The 23,482-nt window shown below is 34.9% G+C and overlaps 6 protein-coding genes and 4 non-coding genes across 10 annotated transcripts; 6 read left to right on the top strand and 4 right to left on the bottom strand.

Moving 5' to 3' along the window:
* Positions 1–447: 447 nt before the first annotated feature.
* On the top strand, positions 448–521 carry Trnam-cau. The gene has a single exon. It is a non-coding gene; the product is annotated as a tRNA-Met (tRNA).
* A 486-nt stretch (positions 522–1,007) lies between these two features.
* Positions 1,008–2,559, top strand: LOC122101736 (50S ribosomal protein L2, chloroplastic). Its single transcript, XM_042672201.1, has 2 exons — positions 1,008–1,407; positions 2,114–2,559. Exons 1-2 carry the CDS (start codon positions 1,008–1,010, stop codon positions 2,557–2,559), a joined length of 846 nt encoding a protein of 281 aa, XP_042528135.1.
* Positions 2,560–3,251: 692 nt separating this feature from the next.
* LOC122101722 (50S ribosomal protein L22, chloroplastic-like) lies at positions 3,252–3,617 on the top strand. The gene has a single exon (XM_042672188.1). The coding sequence runs from the start codon at positions 3,252–3,254 to the stop codon at positions 3,615–3,617; it is 366 nt and encodes a 121-aa protein (XP_042528122.1).
* A 474-nt stretch (positions 3,618–4,091) lies between these two features.
* Positions 4,092–6,585, top strand: LOC122101721. Its single transcript, XM_042672187.1, has 3 exons — positions 4,092–4,292; positions 5,742–5,934; positions 6,248–6,585. Exons 1-3 carry the CDS (start codon positions 4,092–4,094, stop codon positions 6,583–6,585), a joined length of 732 nt encoding a protein of 243 aa, XP_042528121.1.
* Positions 6,586–8,639: 2,054 nt separating this feature from the next.
* Positions 8,640–12,852, top strand: LOC122101735 (DNA-directed RNA polymerase subunit alpha-like). The gene is made up of 2 exons (XM_042672200.1): positions 8,640–9,623; positions 12,847–12,852. The coding sequence occupies exons 1-2, from the start codon at positions 8,640–8,642 to the stop codon at positions 12,850–12,852; spliced, it is 990 nt and encodes a 329-aa protein (XP_042528134.1).
* Positions 9,928–15,538, bottom strand: LOC122101728 (photosystem II CP47 reaction center protein-like). Its single transcript, XM_042672192.1, is given in 4 exon segments — positions 9,928–10,424; positions 11,515–12,161; positions 13,202–13,406; positions 14,005–15,538. Coding segments are annotated over 4 exon segments (2,883 nt in total).
* Positions 15,539–17,460: 1,922 nt separating this feature from the next.
* On the bottom strand, positions 17,461–17,532 carry Trnar-ucu. The gene has a single exon. It is a non-coding gene; the product is annotated as a tRNA-Arg (tRNA).
* Positions 17,533–18,348: 816 nt separating this feature from the next.
* Positions 18,349–18,422, bottom strand: Trnaw-cca. The gene has a single exon. It is a non-coding gene; the product is annotated as a tRNA-Trp (tRNA).
* A 200-nt stretch (positions 18,423–18,622) lies between these two features.
* Trnap-ugg lies at positions 18,623–18,696 on the bottom strand. The gene has a single exon. It is a non-coding gene; the product is annotated as a tRNA-Pro (tRNA).
* Positions 18,697–20,281: 1,585 nt separating this feature from the next.
* On the top strand, positions 20,282–20,740 carry LOC122101720 (30S ribosomal protein S18, chloroplastic-like). Its single transcript, XM_042672186.1, has one exon. It carries the CDS (start codon positions 20,282–20,284, stop codon positions 20,738–20,740), a length of 459 nt encoding a protein of 152 aa, XP_042528120.1.
* Positions 20,741–23,482: the final 2,742 nt, after the last annotated feature.

Raw genomic sequence — 23,482 nt, 5'->3', positions numbered from 1 at the left:
AAAAAGAGTACTATACCCTTGAGCGTGAAATATCGATTGCTTGTTGAACCCTGTGAATTGCGTGAAAGTATTATTCCCTCAATTATGGAGTCAAAAAATTTTAGAAAACGTTCTTGGTCGAACAAAATGTGAATGAAAGATTCCAGTGTTAAGCAATAGTGATAATTCTTGATCTCTCTCAATATCTCTCTATAATTCGAAAATAACAAATGTAAATCGTTTGATGTATTCATCTTTTTGAATCATATACTACCTCCTCCTCCATTTTAAGAAAGAAACTTTTTGACTTTTTTTATGAAATTCACGTTAGGAAATGAAACTCAATTGTCTTGATTTATACTTGATACTAAGTCATTCTTTCTTTATACTCAACTTGTATGGAGTTATACTCAATATTTCATTTCAATTGGAATTTGCTTATTTACCATGTACGAGGATCCCCGCTACGCATCCATGGCTGAATGGTTAAAGCACCCAACTCATAATTGGCGAATTCGTAGGTTCAATTCCTACTGGATGCACACCAACGGGACCGTCCATCCAATAAGTCTATTGGAATTCGATCTGTATTAATGGAATCTCATCATCGTTACATAACATAACGAATTGGTGGACTATAGTCTTATCATAAATAGGAAAAGTAAGAACTAGCATGATTATTGAGACTCAAACTCAGAGAAAATAAAATCGATTTATGGATGGAATCAAATAGGCAGGCAGTATTGACAGAAAAAAGGATTCGGTTATTGAAGAAAAAGCAATATACTTTGAATGTCGAATCAGGATTCACTAGGACAGAAAAAAAAGCATTGGGTCGAACGCTTCTTTGGTGTCAAGGTAATAGCTATGAATAGTCATCGACTCCCGGTAAGGAAGGGGTAGAATAATGAAACCTAGTATGGGACATCCAATACATTACAGATGTATGATCATTATGTCTCATTTGGGTTATTCTATTCTATCTCTTAGAAAGAAAGAAAAGAACTGAAATCAAAAGAATTAATAACATGCCGAAACATTTATACAAAACCGCTACCCTGAGCACACGCAGCGGAGCCGTAGACATTCAAGTGAAATCCAATACACGAAATAATTTGATCTATGGACAGCATCGTTGTGGTAAAGGCCGTAATGTCCGAGGAATCATTACCGTAAGGCATAGAGGGGGAGGTCATAAACGTCTATACCGTAAAATAGATTTTCGACGGAACCAAAAAAATATAAAAAATATATATGGTAAAATCGTAACCATAGAATATGACCCTAATCGAAATGCATATATTTGTCTCATACACTACGGGGATGGTGAGAAGGGATATATTTTATATCCCAGAGGGGCTCGAATTGGAGATACCATTATTTCTGGTACAGAAGTTCCTATAAAAATGGGAAATGCCCTACCTTTGAGTGCGGTTTGAACTATTTATTTACGGAATTGGAAGGAACCAATTAGGTTTACGACGAAACCTAGAAATCGATCACTGATCCAATGTGAATACCTCTACAGGATAGACCTCAACAGAAAACTGAAGAGTAACGGCAGCAAGTGATTGAGTTCAGTAATTCCTCATATAAAATTATTGACTCTAGAGATATAGTAATATGGAGAAAACAAAATTGTTTCAAGCACCGACAGAAGCGGGCGGCCCTTTTTTCAAATATAGGAGAATTTCAAATATAGGAGAATTTCAAATATAGGAGAATTTCAAATATAGGAGAACGGGTTATTCACATTTCATTTGATGGTCAGAGGCGAATTGAAAGTTAAGCGGTGGTAATTCTAAAGATTCCCCGGGGGAAAAATAGAGATGTCTCCTACGTTACTCATAATATTGGAAGTATCGACGTAATTTCATAGAGTCATTCGGTCTGAATGCTACATGAAGAACATAAGCCAGATGAAGGGACGGGAAGACCTAGGATGTAGAAGAGCATAACATGAGTGATTCGGCAGATTTAGATTCCTATATATCCACTCATGTAGTACTTTACTTCATTATAGGATATATAAGATCTATCTGTATAGATATCATCATCTACACCCAGAAAGCCGTATGCTTTGGAAGAAGCTTGTACAGTTTGGGAAGAGGTTTTGACTGATCAAAAAAAGAAGAATCTACTTCAACCCATATACCCTTAGGTACGGCCATACATAACATAGAAATCACACTTGGAAGGGGTGGACAATTAGCTAGAGCTGCAGGTACTGTAGCGAAACTGCTTGCAAAAGAGGGTAAATCGGCCACATTAAAATTACCTTCGGGAGAGGTTCGTTTAATATCCCAAAACTGCTCAGCAACAGTCGGACAAGTAGGAAATACTAGGGCAAAGCTTAAAAAGTTTGGTAAAGCCGGATCGAAATGTTGGTTAGGTAAGCGTCCTGTAGTAAGAGGAGGAGTTATGAACCCCGTAGACCATCCCCATGGGGGCGGTGAAGGGAAGGCCCCAATTGGTAAAAAAAAACCCGTAACCCCGTGGGGTTATCCTGCACTTGGAAAAAGAACTAGAAAAAGGAATAAATATAGTGACAATTCGATTCTTCGTCGCCGTAGTAAATAGGATAGAGAAAATCGAATTTCTTTCTTCGCCTTTTCAAAAAAAAAAAAAAAAAATGGGGGAAATTCACTATGCCACGTTTACCAAAAAAAAATTCTTTTGTAAGCATTAATTTAGTAAACAAAATAAAGAAGGTTAACACAAAGCGAGAAAAAGAAATAATAAAAACCTGGTCCCGAGCATCAACCATTATACCCATAATGGTTGGCCATACCATTGCTATCCATAATGGAAAGCAACATTTACCTATTTATATAACAGATGATATGGTGGGACAAAAATTGGGCGAATTTTCACTTACTCGGGATTTTGCCGAATATGAAAAATCAAAAAAAGATACAAAATCTCGCAAAAAAAAAAACTGAATCGAAATGTCGTCGATTATGTCGGTAATATCTTGAATAGAATAATATATATATATATATTATAGTAGTATATCATTTTATTATTTATATAATAAAAATTATCTTTATTATGGTATTCTTTTTTTTTATATATTATTTTATATATCTATTAGGAAAATCTTTTTATTGAACAAAAAAAAGATTCAAAAATGATGGGAAAAGGTATTCAAAAGAAATATGAAACTGACAAAAAAAAATAAAACTCAAACTAAATAAAGGCGGGTGAGGTAAAGCCTATTTATGATAAAAAAGAATCTACCAGAAGTATACGCACTACGTCAACATATACATATGTCTTCTCACAAAGCACGAAGAGTAATTGATCAGATTCGTGACCGTTCCTACGAAGAAACGCTTATGATACTTAAATTTATGCCCTATCAAGCAACTTATCCGATTTTGAAATTAGTTTCTTCTGCAGCAACAAATGCTATTCAGAGTCGAGGTTTTAATAAAGCCAATTTAGTGATTAGTCAAGCAAAAGTCAATCAGGGACCTACGGGGAAAAAAAGAAGACCTCGGGCTCGAGGACGAAATTGTTTAATAAAAAAACAAACCTGTCATATAACAATTGTATTAAAAGATACATCTTTACTACCAAGAGAAACAAGAGACTACCAAGAGAAACAAGAGGACTTTTCTATTAGGACATTTTAGACATAATAATATTAGTGGAGGAATATGGGACAAAAAACAAACGCACTTGGTTTCAGACTTGGGACAAACCAAAGCCATCATTCTATTTGGTTTGCAAAACCAAAAAAGTATTCTGAAGAGCTACAAGAAGATAAAAAAATACGAAATTGTATACAAAATTATGTGCAAAAAAATAAAAAAACCTTGGAGCTTGAGGGACTGACATGTATAGAGATTAAAAAAAGAATCGATGTCATTAAAGTCATAATCTATTTCGCATTTATAACCCGAAACATAAAAAAAAAAGAAGACCGACCTGAAATAATTCTTCGAAGAATTCAAAAATTCAAAATAAATCTAGACCAAGAACTTAATTGTATGAACCGAGAGACAAGTATTGATATTATCAAAATTGCAAAGCCTTTGGGGCATCCTAATATTCTTGCAGAATATATAGGGATTCAATTAAAGAATAGAGTTTCATTTGGCAAAGCCATGAGAGGTGCTATTCGACTCGCCAAACTGGGGCATAGCAAGGGAATTCTAAAAGTCAAAGGAATTATAATACAAATAAAAGGGCGCGTTGCCGGAAAAGACAGGAAACGTTTCGAATGGATTAGAGATGGTATAATTCCCCTACAAACCGCTCGAGCTAAAATAGATTATTGTGCCTATCCTATTACAACTTTTCGTGGGGTAATAGGTATAAAAATATGGATATTTATCGACAAGGTAGACAAGGTAGACAAGGTAGACACGGAAGACACGGAAGACAAGGTAGACACGGAAGACAAGGTAGACACGGAAGACACGGAAGACACGAAATAAAAAATAAACGCCTACTTGACTTGGATTAACGTTCTAAACTTTTCTAGACATAGATAGAACAAAAGATGGAAAAAGTAAAAAAAAAAAAAAAATAGCGAAAGATTTTTAATTTGATTTTTGATTAAAGAAGCAAGCAAGTAAGGTTCAATAAAAATTCGATTCATATCATAATTGAATAGACTTGCTATGCTTAGTGTGTGACTCGTAGGTTTTTTACTTAGGATCAGCATAAAAAAAAAAGGACTAACACAAACTATGAACTCAAAAGTTCCTAATTACTAACCAACCCATCGCTTCACATTATCTGTATGAAAAAAATCCGTCAAGATATGATATAGTATATATATCATTTTAGCAATTGAAAATTTTTTTTGCCTAAAACAATTAATATGATTTTAGGCGAAAAAAAAAATAGAAAATTATACAGAGAAATGAAAGGAAGGGCGAAAGAAAGAGAGAAAAACACACCACTGATATGGGATTCCAATATATATGTAAGGTCTATGACTATGAATCGTCTCATAATCATCAAAACTAATGTAATAAAGCATCAATACTACTTGATACTTGATATATAATTTCATGCAAATTTAACGAATCTATTTGTTTCTAGATTCTAGAACAAAAAAATCAAGAGCCTGAGGCCAATAACGACTAAAAAAATTGACTCGAGAACAAATAGAAGTAAAAGCTCCTTGGTACAATAAAGATCTAAGCATGAATCAAAAGGCGATGGGAACGATGGAACCTATAAATACATATGATTCTTATGATTCTATTGAAAATGAATCTTAATGATTTATTGAGCAGGATGGCGAAAGAAACCGGAAGACAATTTATTTATTCTAAGAGGTCATGAGTTAACGTATAAATCCTCCAAACCAGAATAAAATATTCAAAGAGTCAATATTCGCCCGCGAAGGTTTTTATGTTATTGGTTTTATATTGGAAATTCGAAGCCGCTCCCGGCTAGCTCGTAAAAGTTGAATAAGATTTTCTTTTCAAAAATGAGAATAAAATTTGACTAAGTATCATACAAAAAAAATGAATCGAAAAATGAAAGTTGGGAAATTTTTAAAAAATACAAAAATTGGGTAGAGTATTTATTAACGACGTGTTTTTTTGTTGAATCATTTTATTCGCGAGGAGCTGTATGAGAAGAAACTCTCATGTCCAGTTCTGTAGTAAAGACGGAATTCAGAACAAACCATCTATTATAACCCCAAAAAGACCAGATTCTGTAGACAACATAGAGGACGAATGAAAGGGATATCCTATCGAGGTAATAATATTTGTTTCGGAAAATATGCTCTTCAGGCACTTGAACCCGCTTGGATTACATCTAGACAAATAGAGGCAGGACGCCGGGCAATGACGCGAAATGCACGACGCGGAGGAAAAATATGGGTACGCATATTTCCGGACAAACCAGTTACTATAAGGACTACAGAAACACGCATGGGTTCTGGTAAAGGACATCCCAAGTATTGGGTTGCTGTTGTTAAACCAGGTAAAATACTTTATGAAATGGGAGGAGTAAAAGAAAAGATAGCGAGAAAAGCTATTGAAATAGCAGCATCAAAAATGCCTATCCGCACCCAATTCATTATTGCAATCTAGTAACCAAGGTAATAAATAGAGAAACAAAGTAATATAGAAGCAAAGGAAAAAGGCCTTTGAAATCAAACAAATCAAAAACGAGTGGGAAGTTTATTTATTTTTTTTTGAACAACTAATATTACTTACTTTTTTCCATTTGTATTAAATAAATATCAAGAGATCAAAAAATGATATGATCCAATCTCAAACCCTTTTAAAGGTAGCCGATAACAGCGGAGCCCGACAATTAATGTGTATTCGAATCATAGGGACTAGTACTCGACGCTATGCTAAGCTCGGTGACATTATTGTTGCTGTGATCAAGGAAGTAGGACCAAATTCTTCACTAGAAAGATCAGAAGTGGTCCGAGCTCTAATTGTACGTACTTGTAAAGAATTCAAACGGGACGACGGTGTACTAATGCGATTTGATGATAATGCTGCCGTTATTCTTGATCAAAAAGGAAATCCAAAAGGAACTAGAATTTTTGGCCCGATTCCTGAGGAATTAAGAGATTTCAATTTCACTAAAGTAGTTTCATTAGCATCTGAAGTATTGTAATTGTAAAAGAGAAACTAATCTAAGACTATTACTATTTCATATAGTAAGTCGTTTTTATATAGGAAATAGTTTTTCACGCATATACCTTGATTTATTCTATTCATTTTTATTTTTATTTATTTATATATATATATATAAATATATAAATATTAGTAGTATATAATAATATTAGTGGATCTTAGTATATATAATAATATTAGTGGATCTTAGTATATATTAGTATATATATATTTTTTAGATTCTATTGATTGTTACTAGTTACTCGAATCTAAACCGAGAATTCATAAATTAATAGAGTGAATTCATAACAAAACAAAAAGTATGTTGATTATATCAAAATTTGGGAACAATAATCTTTTTTTATCATGAGTATGGACACTATTGCTGACATAATAACTTCTATACAAAATGCTGACATGGCTAAAAAAGAAACTGTTAAAATAGCCTCTAATAAGATGATGGAAAACATTATTAAAATCCTTTTACAAGAGGATTTTATTGAAAATGTCAGGAAACACCGGGAAGGCAATAAAAATTTTTTAGTTTTAACCCTACGACATAGAAGGTGGAATAGAAAGGGATCCTATCGAACGAGTCTAAATATAAAACGGATCAGTCGACCGGGTTTACGAATCTATTCTAACTATCAAAAAATTCCTAGAATTTTAGACGGAATGGGAATTGTAATTCTTTCGACTTCTCGGGGTATAATGACAGATCGAGAAGCTCGACTAGAAAAAATCGGTGGAGAAATCTTATGTTGTATCTGGTAAGGTTTACGATATCCGAATTGGATCTGAATTCCTATTTTATTTGAAAAAAGAAAGAAAAAGAACAGGTTTATTGTCTATTGTTTCTAGAGAGTATTATACTGCTCCTACAGTATTGACAGTATAGAATACTTCAAGAAAATTTTAGACGGAATTGAAAACGAAAATGGATTTCGGAAGATTGAATTACCGAACTACCTTCCTTCCAATTGTATAGTTGAAATTTTTTTTGGTCATAAAGTTCTGGGGTTAGGTAGGCTATGGTTCGAAAATGATCGGCCGTCATTTTGTTTTATATGTACGAGAAGATAGAGCAAAAAAACAGCTAAGTCATTCGAATTTCAATTTGACTTAAGACGCCTAATTGATAGATTCCTCAACATTTCTCAACACAGATTGGAATGATTAGAGAGTTTTTCAACTTCAACATTCCAGTTATAGGATAGGAATACAATTCAAGATTTCAGCAAAAACAACTGTTCCTCAACTCAAATAGATACTCAAATAGATATATATATTTTATTTAAACTAAAGGAATACAAAATATGAAAAAACGGGCTTCAGTTCGTAAAATTTGTACAAAATGTCGACTTATACGTAGACGGGGTCGACTTGTAGTAATGTGCTCGAACCCCAAGCACAAACAGAAACAAGGATAATCTTTATAAACTCCGAAAGTTCGAAACTTTTAAACAAGGGTGCTCTTGCTATAAAGAATTTAATGTACAAATAAAAAAAGAGCTTTTTGACCTAAAATGGACAAATCCATAAATTCTTTTTATCAAAAATATGCCAAAACCCTACCGCTTCCGCAAAATAGGTTTATACAGGAGACGTAAGAAGATACGTCAAATAGGAAAGGCGGTTATTTATATTCAAGCAAGTTTCAATAATACTATTGTGACTGTTACAGATATAACGGGTGAAGTGATCTCTTGGTCCTCCGCGGGCACTTGTGGATTCAAAAGCCGAAAAAAAAAGACAGCTTTTGCTGCACACACCACAGCAAGAGATGCTATTCGTCCAATACAAGGGATGCAAGAAGCAGCTGTCAAGCTAAAAGGTTCGGGTCGTGGAAGAGATGCGGCATTAAGAGTTATTCAGAGAAGTGGTATCCGTGTCACTTGTGTCCAGGACATAAGCCCTATGCCCCATAATGGATGCCGGCCCCCTACAAAAAGACGTATATAAAAAAAAGACTTCTATAAAAATAAATATGAAATGAATCTATTTCATAGAGAAAAAAAAAATAAAAAAATGATTTGAGTAAGGGAGAAGATTATTATGGTTGGGGAAAAAGTAACAATATCTACTCGTACACTACAGTGGAAGTGTGTTGAATCGAGAACATACAATAAGCGTCTTTATTATGAGCGCTTTATTCTAGCTCCACTTTTGAAAGGTCAAGCCGATACAATAGGCATTGCAATGCGAAGAGCTTTGCTTGCAGAAACAGAAGGAACACGTATTACACGTGCAAAATTTGAGCAAATACCACACGAATTTTCGACGATAATGGGTAGTCAAGAATCAGTACATCAAATTTTAATGAATTTGAAAGCAATTGTCTTAAGAAGCAATTTATATGGAACTCACACCGCGTCGATTTGTGTCAAAGGTCCTCGAGAAGTAACTGCTCAAGACATCCTCCTGCCCATTGCTGTGGAAATAATTGATAATACACAACATATTGCTAGCCTAAAGGAACCAATTGATTTGTATATTGAATTAGAAATCGAGAGGAATCGCGGCTATCGTCGACATTTGCCAAATGCCTTTCAAGATGGAAGTTATCCTATAGACGCCATATTCGGACCTGTTATAACCGCAAATCATAGTGTTCATTCTTATGGAAATGAGACTTCAAAACAAGAAATACTTTTTCTTGAAATCTGGACAAATGGAAGTTTAACTCCTAAAGAAGCACTTCATGAAGCCTCTAGGAATTTGATTGATTTTTTTATTCCTTTTTTACATGCAGAGGAAGAAAACTTCCCTGAAGAAGAAAAATTCCCGGAAGAACTAAATCAACACAGGGCTACTTTACCACTTTTGACTTTTACTTTTTATGAGAGTTTCCCGAAACTAATCCAAAATAAAACAGAAAGGGGATTTAGATCTTTTTTTATTGACCAATGTGAATTCCCCCCTAAGATCTATAATTGCCTGAAAAAGGCCAATATACACACATTATGGGATCTGTTGAGTAAGAGTGAAGAAGACCTTATGAAAATGGAACATTTTAGCATAGAAGATCTAAGAGAAATAGTGGACAAATATTGTCCATTTTTTATCACAAATAAAACAGAAATTCTCTAAATGAATAAAAAGTTTCGCAATTGATTTCCAAAATAATCCATTTTTTTTTACATTTGATTTGGATTCATTTTCATCTTATAAAAAGATGAAAATGAATCCAAATCTTTATCCCATTCTATATCTAGAATCTATTTACAAAATCGATCAAAAATTCAATTGACTCGATGTCATCTAGGGGTAGGCTGAATTATCTTTGAAGGGATTATTCCCTAGATACATACGTCGTACTATTCTATTTTAAAATTGATTGCGTTTAAAAAAGACCGAGAGTTAAGGATTTATCAATAGGTAAGGTTGCTCCAATACCTAACCAAAGGGCCACTGCCGTACCGATCAAAAAGACAGTTGTTGCGACTGGACGACGAAATGGATTTTGGAATTTATTAACATTTTCCAAAAAAGGTACTGTTAATAATCCCGCAGGTACTGAAACCATTAAAAGAACACCTAATAACTTATTGGGAACGGTACGAAGTATTTGAAAAACAGGAAAGAAATACCATTCAGGCAAGATTTCCAAGGGGGTTGCAAATGGATCCGCGGGTTCACCAATCATTGAGGGTTCTAAAACCGCCAATCCTACATTACATGCAATAGTACCTAGAATGACTACTGGAAAAATATATAAAAGATCATTGGGCCATGCGGGTTCTCCGTAATAATTATGACCCATTCCTTTAGCCAATTTAGCTCTTAAAACAGGATCATTCAAGTCAGGTTTTTTTGTTATTGGGATAGGTGAATTCTTTTCTTAGGGATCCATCCTCCGAAGGAACCGGACATGATAATTTCTCATCATCCGGCTCGAGCAAGAATCAAATGAGCTAAACAAATCTCTCTCTCAAAATCTAGATAGATGCCTAGATGGTATATGATATATATGATATTCTTCATGTATATATACATATGTGAATGATTTTCTGTGATAAAAAATTGACCCGATTCCTTTTTTTTTCCAGAATTTCAACCATCCATTATCCATTGCAAAGAATTCCATTCTTTTCTTACAGGTTTTCTTACAAGTAAATGCTCAATACCCAAGTAGGCCAATCCAATAAAGTTGATCATGATCCAATGCTTTTTGGGATGTCTCAAACCTTTCATTTGGGTCCTTATTTCCCGATTTCCCGAAAAATATCGATTCCATACATACAAAGGATTCACTTGTTACTAAATAGAGTTTAGCCTTTGTTATTCTTTAGATCCTTTGTTTCACTCCGATAGTAGAACCAAATCAGGTTGATGCACCGGAAATGACTGCACTTCGCTACTATTAAGTATTCAGTAAAGGTAATAAGTCTATTAAAGAGATCCAATCTAAGTATAATTTGATAAGTACGTAAAGTATCAATAGCTTAACTAGATAGAATATTCTAGAGATCATACCCTCTAACTTATTCTTCTACCTTATTCTTCTACTGGACTTTACGGAGCCTGCTCATGTTTGATCATCGAAAAGATTCTCTTCACGCAAACCAGCCTAGCTTTTTTCTTTTTTATGGAGCTTGCACAATGGTTGGAACAAAGACACATTTCGTTATGAATTCAAATGTGGCAGATAAAGGCATATATCGGCACGGCCAAATCAATAGTTCAAGTCACACACTCCCATAATCCATTTTTTTTTTATTCAGAGAATTCACTTCAACTATTTCTATTAAATACTATAAGTTTTTCTTAAATAAAAAGACTCTAAGTTTTTTCGAGTTGAAGGGAAAGATCCAAATACATGTCTTATTATTTTCAATAATCCATATTTGTAGCAATGAAATAGTCCTTCTCCTCCCCCCGGCAATCACCGATTAATTTACAAATAGAATCTATATTCTCTATAAAGGACCAGAAATACCTTGCTTCCGTATCATTGGAAAGTGCATTAACATAAATACGGCAGTAAGAAGAGGTAATACAAAAGTGTGTAAACTATAAAAACGAGTTAAAGTGGATTGTCCTACACTAGCACTTCCACGTAATAACTCTACCAAAGGTGATCCTATTCCAGGAATAGCGTCCGGTACACCTGTTACAATTTTGACTGCCCAATAACCAATTTGGTCCCAAGGTAAGGAATAACCCGTTACGCCAAAAGATGCGGTCAATACAGCAAGAACCACACCTGTAACCCAAGTCAATTCACGAGGTTTTTTAAAGCCCCCCGTGAGATAGACGCGAAATACATGTAAAATCATCATTAGAACCATCATACTTGCCGACCAGCGATGAACTGATCGAATTAACCAACCAAAGTTAGCTTCAGTCATTATGTATTGAACCGAAGCAAAAGCCTCAGTAACGGTCGGACGATAGTAAAACGTCATCGCAAATCCCGTAGCTACTTGGACTAAAAAACAAGTAAGCGTAATTCCTCCTAAACAATAAAAGAGATTGACATGCGGAGGGACATATTTACTAGTTATATCATCTGCAATCGCCTGAATCTCGAGGCGTTCTTCGAACCAATCATAGACTTTATTGAGATAGGGAAAACTCGGGAGACCCCCCCCTCCGAGAACCGTATAGGAGAATTTCATCTCGTACAGCTCAAACAGAACCACTCAAATAATAGTTAAAAGAGATAAATATATGGAATAGAAATTTTGTATTCTTAATCCTATAGATATAGAGTTCTAAAATGCAACAATCTTCTCTAAAGATGACTAACTCTAGTTAAAAATAAAAACCTTAAGACTATTCTTTGTGGTTAGAATGCCAAAATATCAAGTCGACTCATTCATTTCTTGGTGTTGAGAGGCCTCTTGAATTTTCTATTTAGACATTTTTTATTCTCATTAATTTGGTATTGTTGTTTCTATGTACTCTTTCGTTACTGGTTTTTTTGATTCGTGATTGATAGGAATTTTCTTGTTAAGATCCTAGAAATCGATTGAAACCTCAGATTCACACTAGACCCACGATGATTCACTAAAATCTTTAACCTAAGTTTAAGTTAAGTGCAAAGATTCTCTGAGTAAGAATCGTTGTATGATCACTGATTCAATAAATCAATCAAAATAAATAGAATGATGCAAAAGCAAAAAAAAAAGTGTGCCTTTTGCTCAAAAAAAAGGAAAGATAGCCAAGGAGTTTGAAATAAATAAAACCTTTCCATTTCCGCCCTCGAACTCTTTCTTCTCTTTAAACTAACCTTTTTTTTTTCAAGTTTGGTTACGAGATCTGAATATTAAGTATAAATCATAGTTGTAAAACTTCCTAATCTATTTCCTCTATTCCGTGCTTCGGATATTATACTAAATATCCGACGAGATAAAAAACCATCTCTAGCAAAGCAAGATGACAGACCCCTTCTCTGTATTATCAATAGGATTCATTATAACAAGCCGCACACTCATATTCCATAAATGCAGAAAGAAATTCCACGATCGAACTCCCAAAATCAAATAGAAAAAGAAAATAGAATTGTATAAAAAAAAAAAAAAAAAAAAAATTAAAGACCAAAACCGTTCACATTGTAGTAAAAAACTGGGGCTTACTGGTCCTTGTAAATCTAATTCATTGCAATCCCATCTAGTAAAACAGAAGAATTATATATCTCTAAAATAATAGATAGGAATACCGCAAAAAGAGCCATTGCGACACCCATCAAAGGAGTAGTTCCCCATCCCGGAGCTACTTTACCATATTCCGAATTCAATGGTTTTAATAACTCCCCTACAACAGTTTGTCTTGGACCCGATCTCGAACTACCCTCAACACTTTGTGTAGCCATAACTCCTATTTTGTGTTAATTGAACTTTGTTGACTTTGTATGTCAGTTTCTATTTAATTTGAGTGTAAATAAATGATCTTATCCTAGATCCTTTGTCCTCCCTTGAAAATAATAATGGAAACAGCAACCCTAGTCGCCATCTTTATATCTGGTTTACTTGTAAGCTTTACGGGGTATGCCTTATATACTGCTTTTGGGCAACCCTCTCAACAACTAAGAGATCCTTTCGAGGAACACGGGGACTAGATGAAGTGATGAGCCTCCCAATATAGGGAGGCTCATTACTTCATCTAAAAAAATCAAATTCATCTAATAAAATCAAAACGCATTTCATTTTTTAGTTGGAACTTGGGGGGGTTCTCGAAAAAAGATAGCGAAAAAAATGATTCCTAGAGTCGAGACTAAGAGGAATGTATAAACCAATGCTTCCATAGATTCAACGGTAGTTTAGAATTATAGCTTCTATACCTGTTTATTTATTTGTTTATTTTCGACCGTCCCCCTGCCAATGCGAAAAAAGCCAAGATTGACAACAAAGACAGTGAGAAAAATCCGGTACTCTCCGTCAAATCACAAAAAAAAGAGGAGAAGAAGAGAGAGCACTCTTGGATCATACTACTTGTCTTCGTGTGGTTGGATCTCCCAGTTTTTGGAATGCTCCAAATTCCACTTGAGCATCTAAATCTGGATCAATACCAGCAAAAACATCTCTGAACAGAGTTCGAGCACCATGCCAAATGTGCCCGAAAAAGAAAAGCAGAGCAAAGGAGGCATGGCCAAAAGTAAACCACCCCCTTGGGCTGCTACGAAAAACACCATCGGATTTCAAAGTAGCACGATCTAATTCAAAAATTTCACCCAATTGAGCGCGTCTAGCATATTTTTTCACAGTAGCAGGATCACTATAACTAACCCCATTTAGTTCACCACCATAGAACTCGACGGTTACTCCGACTTGTTCAACACTATATTTTGATTCTGCCCTTCGAAAAGGAACATCGGCTCTAACAATGCCGTCTCCGTCTACTAAAACAACAGGAAATGTTTCAAAAAAAGTAGGCATACGCCGTACAAAAAGTGCATCCCCTTCTTTATCTCTAAAGATAGGATGGCCTAACCACCCAACAGCTATTCCATCTCCGTTGTCCATTGAGCCTGCTCTGAACAATCCGCCTTTTGCCGGATTATTGCCAATATAATCATAAAAGGCCAATTTTTCAGGAATTTTAGACCAAGCTTCGGATAAACTTTGATTTTCGGCTAGACCATCACTAACTCTTTTATAAATTTCTTGTTGAAAGTACCCCTGATCCCATTGATAACGAGTTGGACCAAATAATTCAATCGGGGTAGTTGCTGAACCATACCACATAGTTCCAGCAACTACAAAAGCTGCAAAAAAAACAGCAGCGAGACTACTGGAAAGGACGGTTTCAATATTTCCCATACGCAATCCTTTGTAGAGACGTTGGGGCGGACGGACACTAAGATGGAATAGACCTGCTAATATGCCCAATGTTCCTGCTGCAATATGATGCGAGGCTATTCCTCCCGGAACGAAAGGATCAAAGCCTTCAACACCCCACGCGGGATTTACAGCTTGTACCTTTCCGGTTAGTCCATAAGGGTCGGACACCCATATTCCAGGACCGTACAATCCAGTTATATGAAAAGTGCCAAAGCCAAAACAAGCCACCCCTGAGAGAAATAAATGAATTCCAAAGATCTTGGGCAAATCCAAAGAGGGTTTTCCTGTACGTTCATCACAAAAAATTTCTAGATCCCAATACACCCAATGCCAAATAGCTGCCAAGAAGCACAAGCCAGAAAAGACAATATGTGACCCAGCCACACCTTCATAACTCCAAATACCCGGATTCGTTATAGTTCCTCCTGTGATACTCCAACCACCCCACGAGTTGGTTATTCCTAAGCGAGTCATGAAGGGTATAACAAACATACCCTGTCTCCACATTGGATCAAGAACGGGGTCTGAGGGATCAAAAACGGCTAATTCATATAAAGCCATCGAACCAGCCCAACCCGCAACTAAAGCCGTATGCATTATATGGACAGACAGCAAACGACCGGGATCATTCAATACAACGGTATGAACACGATACCAAGGTAAACCCATGGAAAAACACCTTCCTTTTTTTGATGAATGAATAAATAAACACTATGTAACTTTATTGCACTGGAAAATTAGAAACCCTCCTTATTTCTTTTTCGACTGATTCTCTCGGAGAAAAGATAACATTTTTTTTTTCTAGTCTTTAAGTGAAAATTTTCAAATTCTGTTTGTCGGAAGAAAGAGAAGCGGATCTATTCTATACTTGATGAGTATCAATACGCAATGGGGTTTTGATCTCTAAAAACGAATCCTTTTTTTAATTTATACAAAAAAAAGTATTCTGATTAGTATTCGATTAAGATTAAGTTAAAGGGATCCCTGGAATCATATATCCGATATAGAAAAACGGAATCCCGTCGAGTTCTTACCCTTTCATATCTACAAATGAGTTCATCCGATTACTACTTACTACTAGAGGGATGAACCTAATCCAGAATATGAACCATAAAAGAAAATGCCTAGTAAACCAATTACAAGAATACCAGTTACAGTACCTATTATCCAAAGAGGAATCCTTCCAGTAGTATCGGCCATTTATCACACTTCCTCCCACATTTTCAATAAGTGCTCATACTATAGACATAAACAGTCCTAGATAATTATGAGATGGTATCCTTCCGAGAGGATAAGAGAATTACTACTCTTATTTAGTATATTTAGTATTCTACTCTACTTTTTTATTTTGATTTTCTTTTGTTTTTCTTAATTAAAGAAATAATTAGAAAATAAAACAGCAAGTACAAAAATGAGTAACAACCCCCAGTAAAGACTGGTACGATTCAATTCAACATTTTGTTCGTTTGGGTTTGATTGTGTCATAGTTCTATTATAATGAATTTGGATTAGGGTTATCGTTGGATGAATTGCATTGCGGATATGGATCCCAAAAAAAAAACGGTAGGTACAGCTAGGCCGTGAACAGCCAACCATCGCACTGTAAAAATTGGATAGGTTCGATCTATGGTCATTGAGGCCTCCTAAAATGATTTACTAAATTCATCGAGTTGTTCCAAAGGATCAAAACGGCCAGTTATTAATGGAATTCCTTGTCTGCTCTCCGAAAAATATTCATTTGGGCGAGGACTTCCAAATACATCGTAAGCTAAACCCGTGCTGACGAATAGCCATCCTGCAATGAATAGAGAGGGGATAGTAATGCTATGAATGACCCAATATCGAATACTCGTGATAATATCAGCAAAAGAACGTTCTCCTGTACTTCCAGACATACTGAGCTCCACATATTCTTCTACATACAGTAAAAAGGGATCGATTCCATAAAAGATGCGATCAGTAAACGAGAATTCACTGAAGTTCAATCTTTACAGGATCGTCCATATTGTACCAAGGGTTTCTTTAAAGTATACCAAAGCAGTATAGCTGCCCTTCTTCTGCCACAGCAAGGCAACGTCCATCAGTACAGTAGAAAAATAATATCTTAGATAATTTCTTTCTTCTTCTCCCTCTAGAATCGCATAACATCGCTCAAATAAAAGTGGTTTAGATCAGATATAATGGGAATTTTAAGATTTTTTCTAATAAGAATTAATAAAAATTCATCAAAGAGATTATCCTAGTTCGGAAATTCAATTCGATAAGAACTCCAATTGGATTTTCAGTATGGTAATTAAGTACGCTTAGAAGCTAGTTTTGGATCAAAGAAGTCGAACTATGAAGAACTCAAAAATGGATAATTGGAATAATTTATATCTGACTCTTTGGTTTTTGTAGGCTATTTCTACAAAAATACCGAAATCAAATCCAAATTTCAATTAATTTCAATTAATAAAAATAGAACATTATACAAAGAAAAAGAAAAGTCAATTAGACAATTAGATAGACAATTAGAAAGAATCTATATAGATACTAAATTGAAAAAATATAGAATATATAGAAAGTAAAAAGGAATAGATATGTAAAAATCCCGCGTCCAATAGGATTTGAACCTATACCAAAGGTTTAGAAGACCTCTGTCCTATCCATTAGACAATGGACGCTTTTTTTTTTTTTCATTTCCATTTTTTGTTCTTTTTTCTTTGTCTTTAACATCGCCTCCCTCTTCAGAAAATTCATCAAAAAAAAGTGAGATGCTTTTTGCAATCAATGATATTAAATTCGATTTCTTATTCTATCCAGATTCGGGATGGGATGTTCTTTCTTGTCTTAGTTACCTATCGATAGATCTCCCATTCTCTTTTTGTTAGTCTCATCTAGAATATATAATAATAATGATTGCAAAATTCAAAACTTTTCATTTCAATTAGGGAAGTGTTTTCCAAACATATGTATAAAATAAAGTTTATTTATCTCCTTTATGTCTACTATAACTAGTTATTTCGGTTTTCTACTAGCAGCCTTAATTCTAACATCAGTTCTATTTATCAGTCTGAGCAAGATACGGCTTATTTGAAAAAAATTGAATGAACAATTCATAAAACGAAAAAACAAAAAGCAATTTGTCTACACTATTAGGTCTATTCCTCTAGTTCTTTACCGGTGGTAGAAATTGCAAGTCTTGGTTATTGAGATTTATGGGCAATCTGGATTAATATTTAAGGATAGATATTGCATTTCTTATTCTTTTTTGAATTCAAATGATTGAAATTTTCCTATTTGGAATCGTCTTAGGCCTAATTCCTATTACTTTGGCTGGATTATTTGTAACTGCATATTTACAATACAGACGTGGTGATCAGTTGGACCTTTGATTAGTTAAGAACGTTTGACCTCCTTTGATTGAAGGAGGTCAAAAAAAAGGTCCGCTTGTTGTTCCAAATTTTCTATTACCCACGAAAATAAAACAAGAACAGAATCACGCTCTGTAGGATTTGAACCTACGACATTGGGTTTTGGAGACCCACGTTCTGCCGAACTGAACTAAGAGCGCTTTCTTAATCAGAAAAAGGCTGAGAGATTCGTTTTTTTTTTTTTTATTCGCTTCACAATCAATCCATCTTGAAGGTTGAAAGCCCTATATATTATTCTATCCATACAATAGAATATAAATGAAAAATTCGGTATATCCAATTTTAATTTGAATGGATAATCAATGGATTTTTTCTTATTGCTCAGATGCGAAGTAATAGGTAGGGATGACAGGATTTGAACCCGTGACATTTTGTACCCAAAACAAACGCGCTACCAAGCTGCGCTACATCCCTTTCAATTGGTTTACAATTACATTATAGAGAATGCCCGTCGTGTTTTCCACCTACTTAGTTCATTTTCTCCAGGGATATACACAACTTATCTTACCATTTTTTTTGTCTCAGAAATAGTATCATATAATATAATAATAACCTTTGCGACATATGAAAATATATATATGAAAAAGAATCTATATATCTATATATAGGAAATATAGGAATATAGGAAACCCGCTGTCCATTTCTCGAATGCTGGAACAGAACAGACGGTTTGTTGTTCTTGCAAGAACAACAAAAAAAATCCTATCTATGAAATAGGAAATCCTTCTTCAATTTTAATTAGGGATTCTGTGGGCAAAACAAATGCAAGTGAACTTGAAGATATCGATCTGATCCTATATGTATTACAATAAAAAGAGTATTACTATAAATAGGAAATGAATAAAAATTGAATTTCTACAATTAGAATTTACAATTAAAGTAAGGAGTATTGAGAATGCGAGATTTAAAAACATATCTATCCGTTGCACCGGTAATAAGTACTCTATGGTTCGGGTCTTTAGCAGGTCTATTGATCGAAATCAATCGTTTTTTCCCAGATGCATTAACATTCCCCTTTTTTGCATTCTAGTTATTAATACGAGATATGGGGGAGGGGGGTGAAGAAGATTCGAAATACAATTCAATAGTTGAGACTCCTATCTTATCCTCGCTCTTCTTTTTTGTTTTTAATTACAATAGTTCTAGATATAAAAGAGAACGATGAAAAGTGAATTCAAACTCAACAAAACGTCCCGTCCCAGACTTTCATTTAAGGAAATGCATTTAACTCAAATTAAGTAAGAGATAAGAAAATAAAAGCGTAAATGTGGTTAAGACAACAATATCATATAAGATTCTTCACTAAAATACTCGAGTTCAATTCGAATCTAAACTTGAAATCGAAATAGACTTTGAAATTATTGTATTCTAACTTCTTCCTAGATTGATTACAACGAAATATTTCGTTGATTTCGAGCGAGTTAGTCACTTCGATTTTTTTCTTTTCTTCACTTCAAATCGGAAATGAAAATTGGAAAATAGAAGAGTTGAGGGAATAAAAGACAACCAAACTAAAAAAATAGAGGAGGAGATTCATGGCTAAGGTAAAAGCTAAGGTAAAAGATGTTCGAGTACAGATTATTTTGGAATGTACCAACTGCGTTCAAAAGAGTGTTAATAAGAAATCAACAGGCATTTTCAGATATATTACTCAAAAGAATCGACACAATACGCCTAGTCGATTGGAATTGAGAAAATTCTGTCCCGGTTGTTACAAACATACGATTCATTGCGAGATAAAGAAATAGAAGGAATCTCATCATCTACTTGTACTTGTCGCCTTTACAAGACAAGCAAGATGCAAAATGGCACGACCTGGCAACATAGAAGATGTTAAGATATAGTTTCTATTTAAATTTAAATAGAAACAAAGAAAAGCCTATTCCTTCAGTTTCAAGTTTTAATCAGTATTTTTTTTGATCCGATCGAACGAAATAGGAGTTTTCAAATTCAATAATGAAATAGGAGTTTTCAAAAAAAAATAAGGAATAAACAAATCATGGATAAATCCAAGCGACCCTTTCTTAAGCCCAAGTTTAAACCCAAGGGCCCTTTTCTTAAAAAAAAGAGACCTTTTCGTAGACGGGTGGCCCGGCCCAAGGGTCCAATTGTTTATAGTAATCTTCGTTTAATTAGTTTTTTTATTAGTAAACAAGGAAAAATTTTATCTAGGCGACGGAATAAAGTGACTTTAAGAGAACAACGAGCGATTACTCTTGCTATAAAACAAGCTCGAATTTTAGCTTTTTTACCTTTTGTTAAAAACGCGAGCGCACAAAGGATTAAAAACGAGAAAGAGAAAGCAAAAAGGAAATTACTTGCTAGACTTACAGGTCCTGGCACCGGAAAAGCTAAAACTAAAGGACCTCGAACTGGAAAAGCTAGACCTAGAGGAAAAGCTAAACCTAGAGAAAAAGCTAGACCTAGAGGTCCTCGAACCAGAAAAAAAAGAGATTGATTTACTCAATCCAAATTCTAATCCGAACTAAAATGAAACATAGATTGAAAAATATGAAGAAAAAAAAAAACGATTTGTTCTCTCTCAAATCGTTTTTTTTTTTTTTTGAATGGTTTTATTAAGTTTGCCTACGGGATTGATCATATTATTTTCCTATTTTATCCTATTTATTTATTTATATTCTACCTTCTCCTCTCCTAATTTATTTTCCGGAGAATGCGATGGAAATGAATTAGTCCGATAGATTCTTTTCCATTTCGATATTTTATAATTTTAGGCCGGGTTTAGGATGTTTTTTGAAATCGTAAAAATACAATTCCTATTCAATATAGCCATTTGTGCAAGTATTTTACGATTAAGAAGCAACTGTCTCTTGTAGAGATTGTTTATTAATCTATTATAGTTAATAGATATACTATTCTCGCGAATTACTGCATTGATCCGAGTGACCCACAAACGCCGAAAATTCCTTTTTTGCCCATCTCTATCTCGATCCGACGAAGCTAAGGCTCTTATTTTTTGTTGAATCATACTTCGAGTAAGTCGTGAGCGCGCCCCGCGAAAATGTGATGTGAGGAAACATATTTTTGTTCTACGTCTATTAGCTATATATCCTCGTCTAGTTCTAGTCATTTAGTCATTGAATAAGTGAAACTTTGATGAATAACTAATTTACTTTTTTTTCTGTCAGCTATTCTTTTAGCCTTTTATAGAAAAACAAAACGGATTCTTCCAATATATCAAAAAAGAATTCCAGCGGCTTTTGCTACTATAACCTTCCTACTCACCATTTTCTTTCTAGGGAATTTTTCCTAGAAATAGGAAATATGTATCGATACTAGGTATCAAACAAAAAATATACTAAATAATAATAATCAAAATAGTCAAATAAAAAGATTCAATATAAATGAATAAAAAGAATAAAAAACAAAAAGTCACAATATTATTTCTAAAAATTGAAAACTACCAATAGCTATTTTAACTTCTTATTTTAAATTACAAAAAAGAATTAGACATTTTATTTAGTTTGAATAGTTAGTAAAGAAATAGTGGGTTCCGTCGTTTCTATGGTTACTTCGTAAACGGTGAGGTCTTCTCTATACACCGGAGCTCCTTCTTCATTGACTCATTTAATCAATGTTTTTGTTAACTTGTACAGTTCACACTCTTTGGCTCTAGCTATGAATTAGCCAGCGATAGGTCTTTCACACCGAGATCCATCTATACAGTAACGGTATTTAATTATGAAGATTTGCTAATTGAATTAGCTGACCCTTCGAGTCCGTTCTTAGAAGAAAAGGGCCTGCTTTTTGATCTTTTAATTTAAATAGGGTTTACCCTGCTTAACTTAATATAGAATCATTTTCTATCAATCGGGTCTTCCTTCAAGTTTAAATTGAAAAAGGAGGTGATTCAAATTTCACCAAAGAAAACCATAATTTTGATATAAAATAGAAAAAAGAATGATATGATAGATCTTTCGTTCCTCTAAATAAAAGATACAAATGAGGGATTCCTCCAGTCTATCCTATTTCTATTCATCACGAATCGCAGGGAATGGAAAAAAATGATTTCTTTTCTCCTGTCCCAACCGCGGATCTAAACGAGTCGCACATACGTCCTAGTACACCTTCCTCGTCGCTGAGGACATCCCGCAAGAGCGGGGGTTTTTTTTCTCCTTCTGGTTGGCTGTCTTGTGTTTCTAATAAGTTGTTTAACAGTTGGCATGCATGTTTAATCATATGTGTGATGGTTCGGTTTAGACTCATCCTAACCAGGATGAAAGCTAAAGTTCCTAACCTAGCCGGGATGAAAGATAAAGCCCGAAATACCGCAAATTGGATGTAGACAAAGCCCGGAATACAAATTCCGGGCTTTGTCTATATCCAATTTGCGGCCAAACCAGTCACTTTTGTGACGACCTTTATTCCCCCTACTCAGCCCACCTTCCTCCCCTCCCTCCTCCCTCCTACCTACATCCTATACTAGTAGTCGTTCGTTGTCGGAGATCCAGAAATCCATGGAGTATGGGTCGTGCGTGCCTTTCCCACTCTCCATCTAACACTATGCACACAACGACTACCAGCCCATGATAATAGTCCACAGATAGAATACGCAAAATAGGATACGTAAACCCAGAGGGAACCACCAAGGGGGGTGCGGTGGGGGTACGCGAATTATGAACGGGAAGACATAGGTTGCGATGATGAAGAGAATCATTAGAGCTATCTTATCTAGCCCATCAACAATTCGTATACCCGCCTCAGTATAAAAGAAAAATATTTCAGCACGTACCAATAATCTTTCAAAAAATCTTTCAATAGGCCTTTCAATAATACGGTACACAAGTCCTCGTATGCGCCTTCTATTAGGTGGGTAACCCCATAATATTTGATAGATAATAAAAGCTATCGTGAAGGCAACCTGAAGGCGGGTCACACTATACCAGATAAGCGCCAACCTGCACGCTCCAGTCGTTCTACTGTCACAGAGCACCAGGATGATACCCCAAACCTTATGCGCTTTGTACTTAAATTCTGCAATTAACAGGGCAAAGGTCGCCTGGCCAACTTGATGGATAACCTGAGCCAGGCGATCTTTATCCATTAGAAACCTAAAAAGATCGATCATCCTTTCTAGTATTTCTCTTTGTATCTTTTGCACCATTTTCTGTTTTAATCTGCGGATACTGCGGAAAAGCTTCCGCAGCATCGCAATTCGTGGGCTATTCATAATAAACTC

This window comes from Dipodomys spectabilis, unplaced genomic scaffold (genome assembly GCF_019054845.1).
Source record: "Dipodomys spectabilis isolate Male_0828 unplaced genomic scaffold, ASM1905484v1 ptg000680c, whole genome shotgun sequence".
NCBI classification, from domain to species: Eukaryota; Metazoa; Chordata; class Mammalia; order Rodentia; family Heteromyidae; genus Dipodomys; species Dipodomys spectabilis.
Note: the sequence above shows the minus strand (reverse complement) of the source record. Positions and strands in the feature narration are given on the sequence as shown.

Coding starts and splice junctions, on each gene's coding strand:
- LOC122101722 (XM_042672188.1), top strand. CDS start 3,252: ATGTCTTCTCACAAAGCACGAAGAGTAATTGATCAGATTCGTGACCGT.
- LOC122101735 (XM_042672200.1), top strand. CDS start 8,640: ATGGTTGGGGAAAAAGTAACAATATCTACTCGTACACTACAGTGGAAG.
- LOC122101736 (XM_042672201.1), top strand. CDS start 1,008: ATGCCGAAACATTTATACAAAACCGCTACCCTGAGCACACGCAGCGGA. Junction 1,408..2,113: donor GGGAAATGCCCTACCTTTGA/GTGCGGTTTGAA, acceptor CAAAAAAAGAAG/AATCTACTTCAACCCATATA.
- LOC122101720 (XM_042672186.1), top strand. CDS start 20,282: ATGGATAAATCCAAGCGACCCTTTCTTAAGCCCAAGTTTAAACCCAAG.
- LOC122101721 (XM_042672187.1), top strand. CDS start 4,092: ATGAGAGGTGCTATTCGACTCGCCAAACTGGGGCATAGCAAGGGAATT. Junction 4,293..5,741: donor CTATTACAACTTTTCGTGGG/GTAATAGGTATA, acceptor TATGCTCTTCAG/GCACTTGAACCCGCTTGGAT. Junction 5,935..6,247: donor GGTTGCTGTTGTTAAACCAG/GTAAAATACTTT, acceptor TTTTAAAGGTAG/CCGATAACAGCGGAGCCCGA.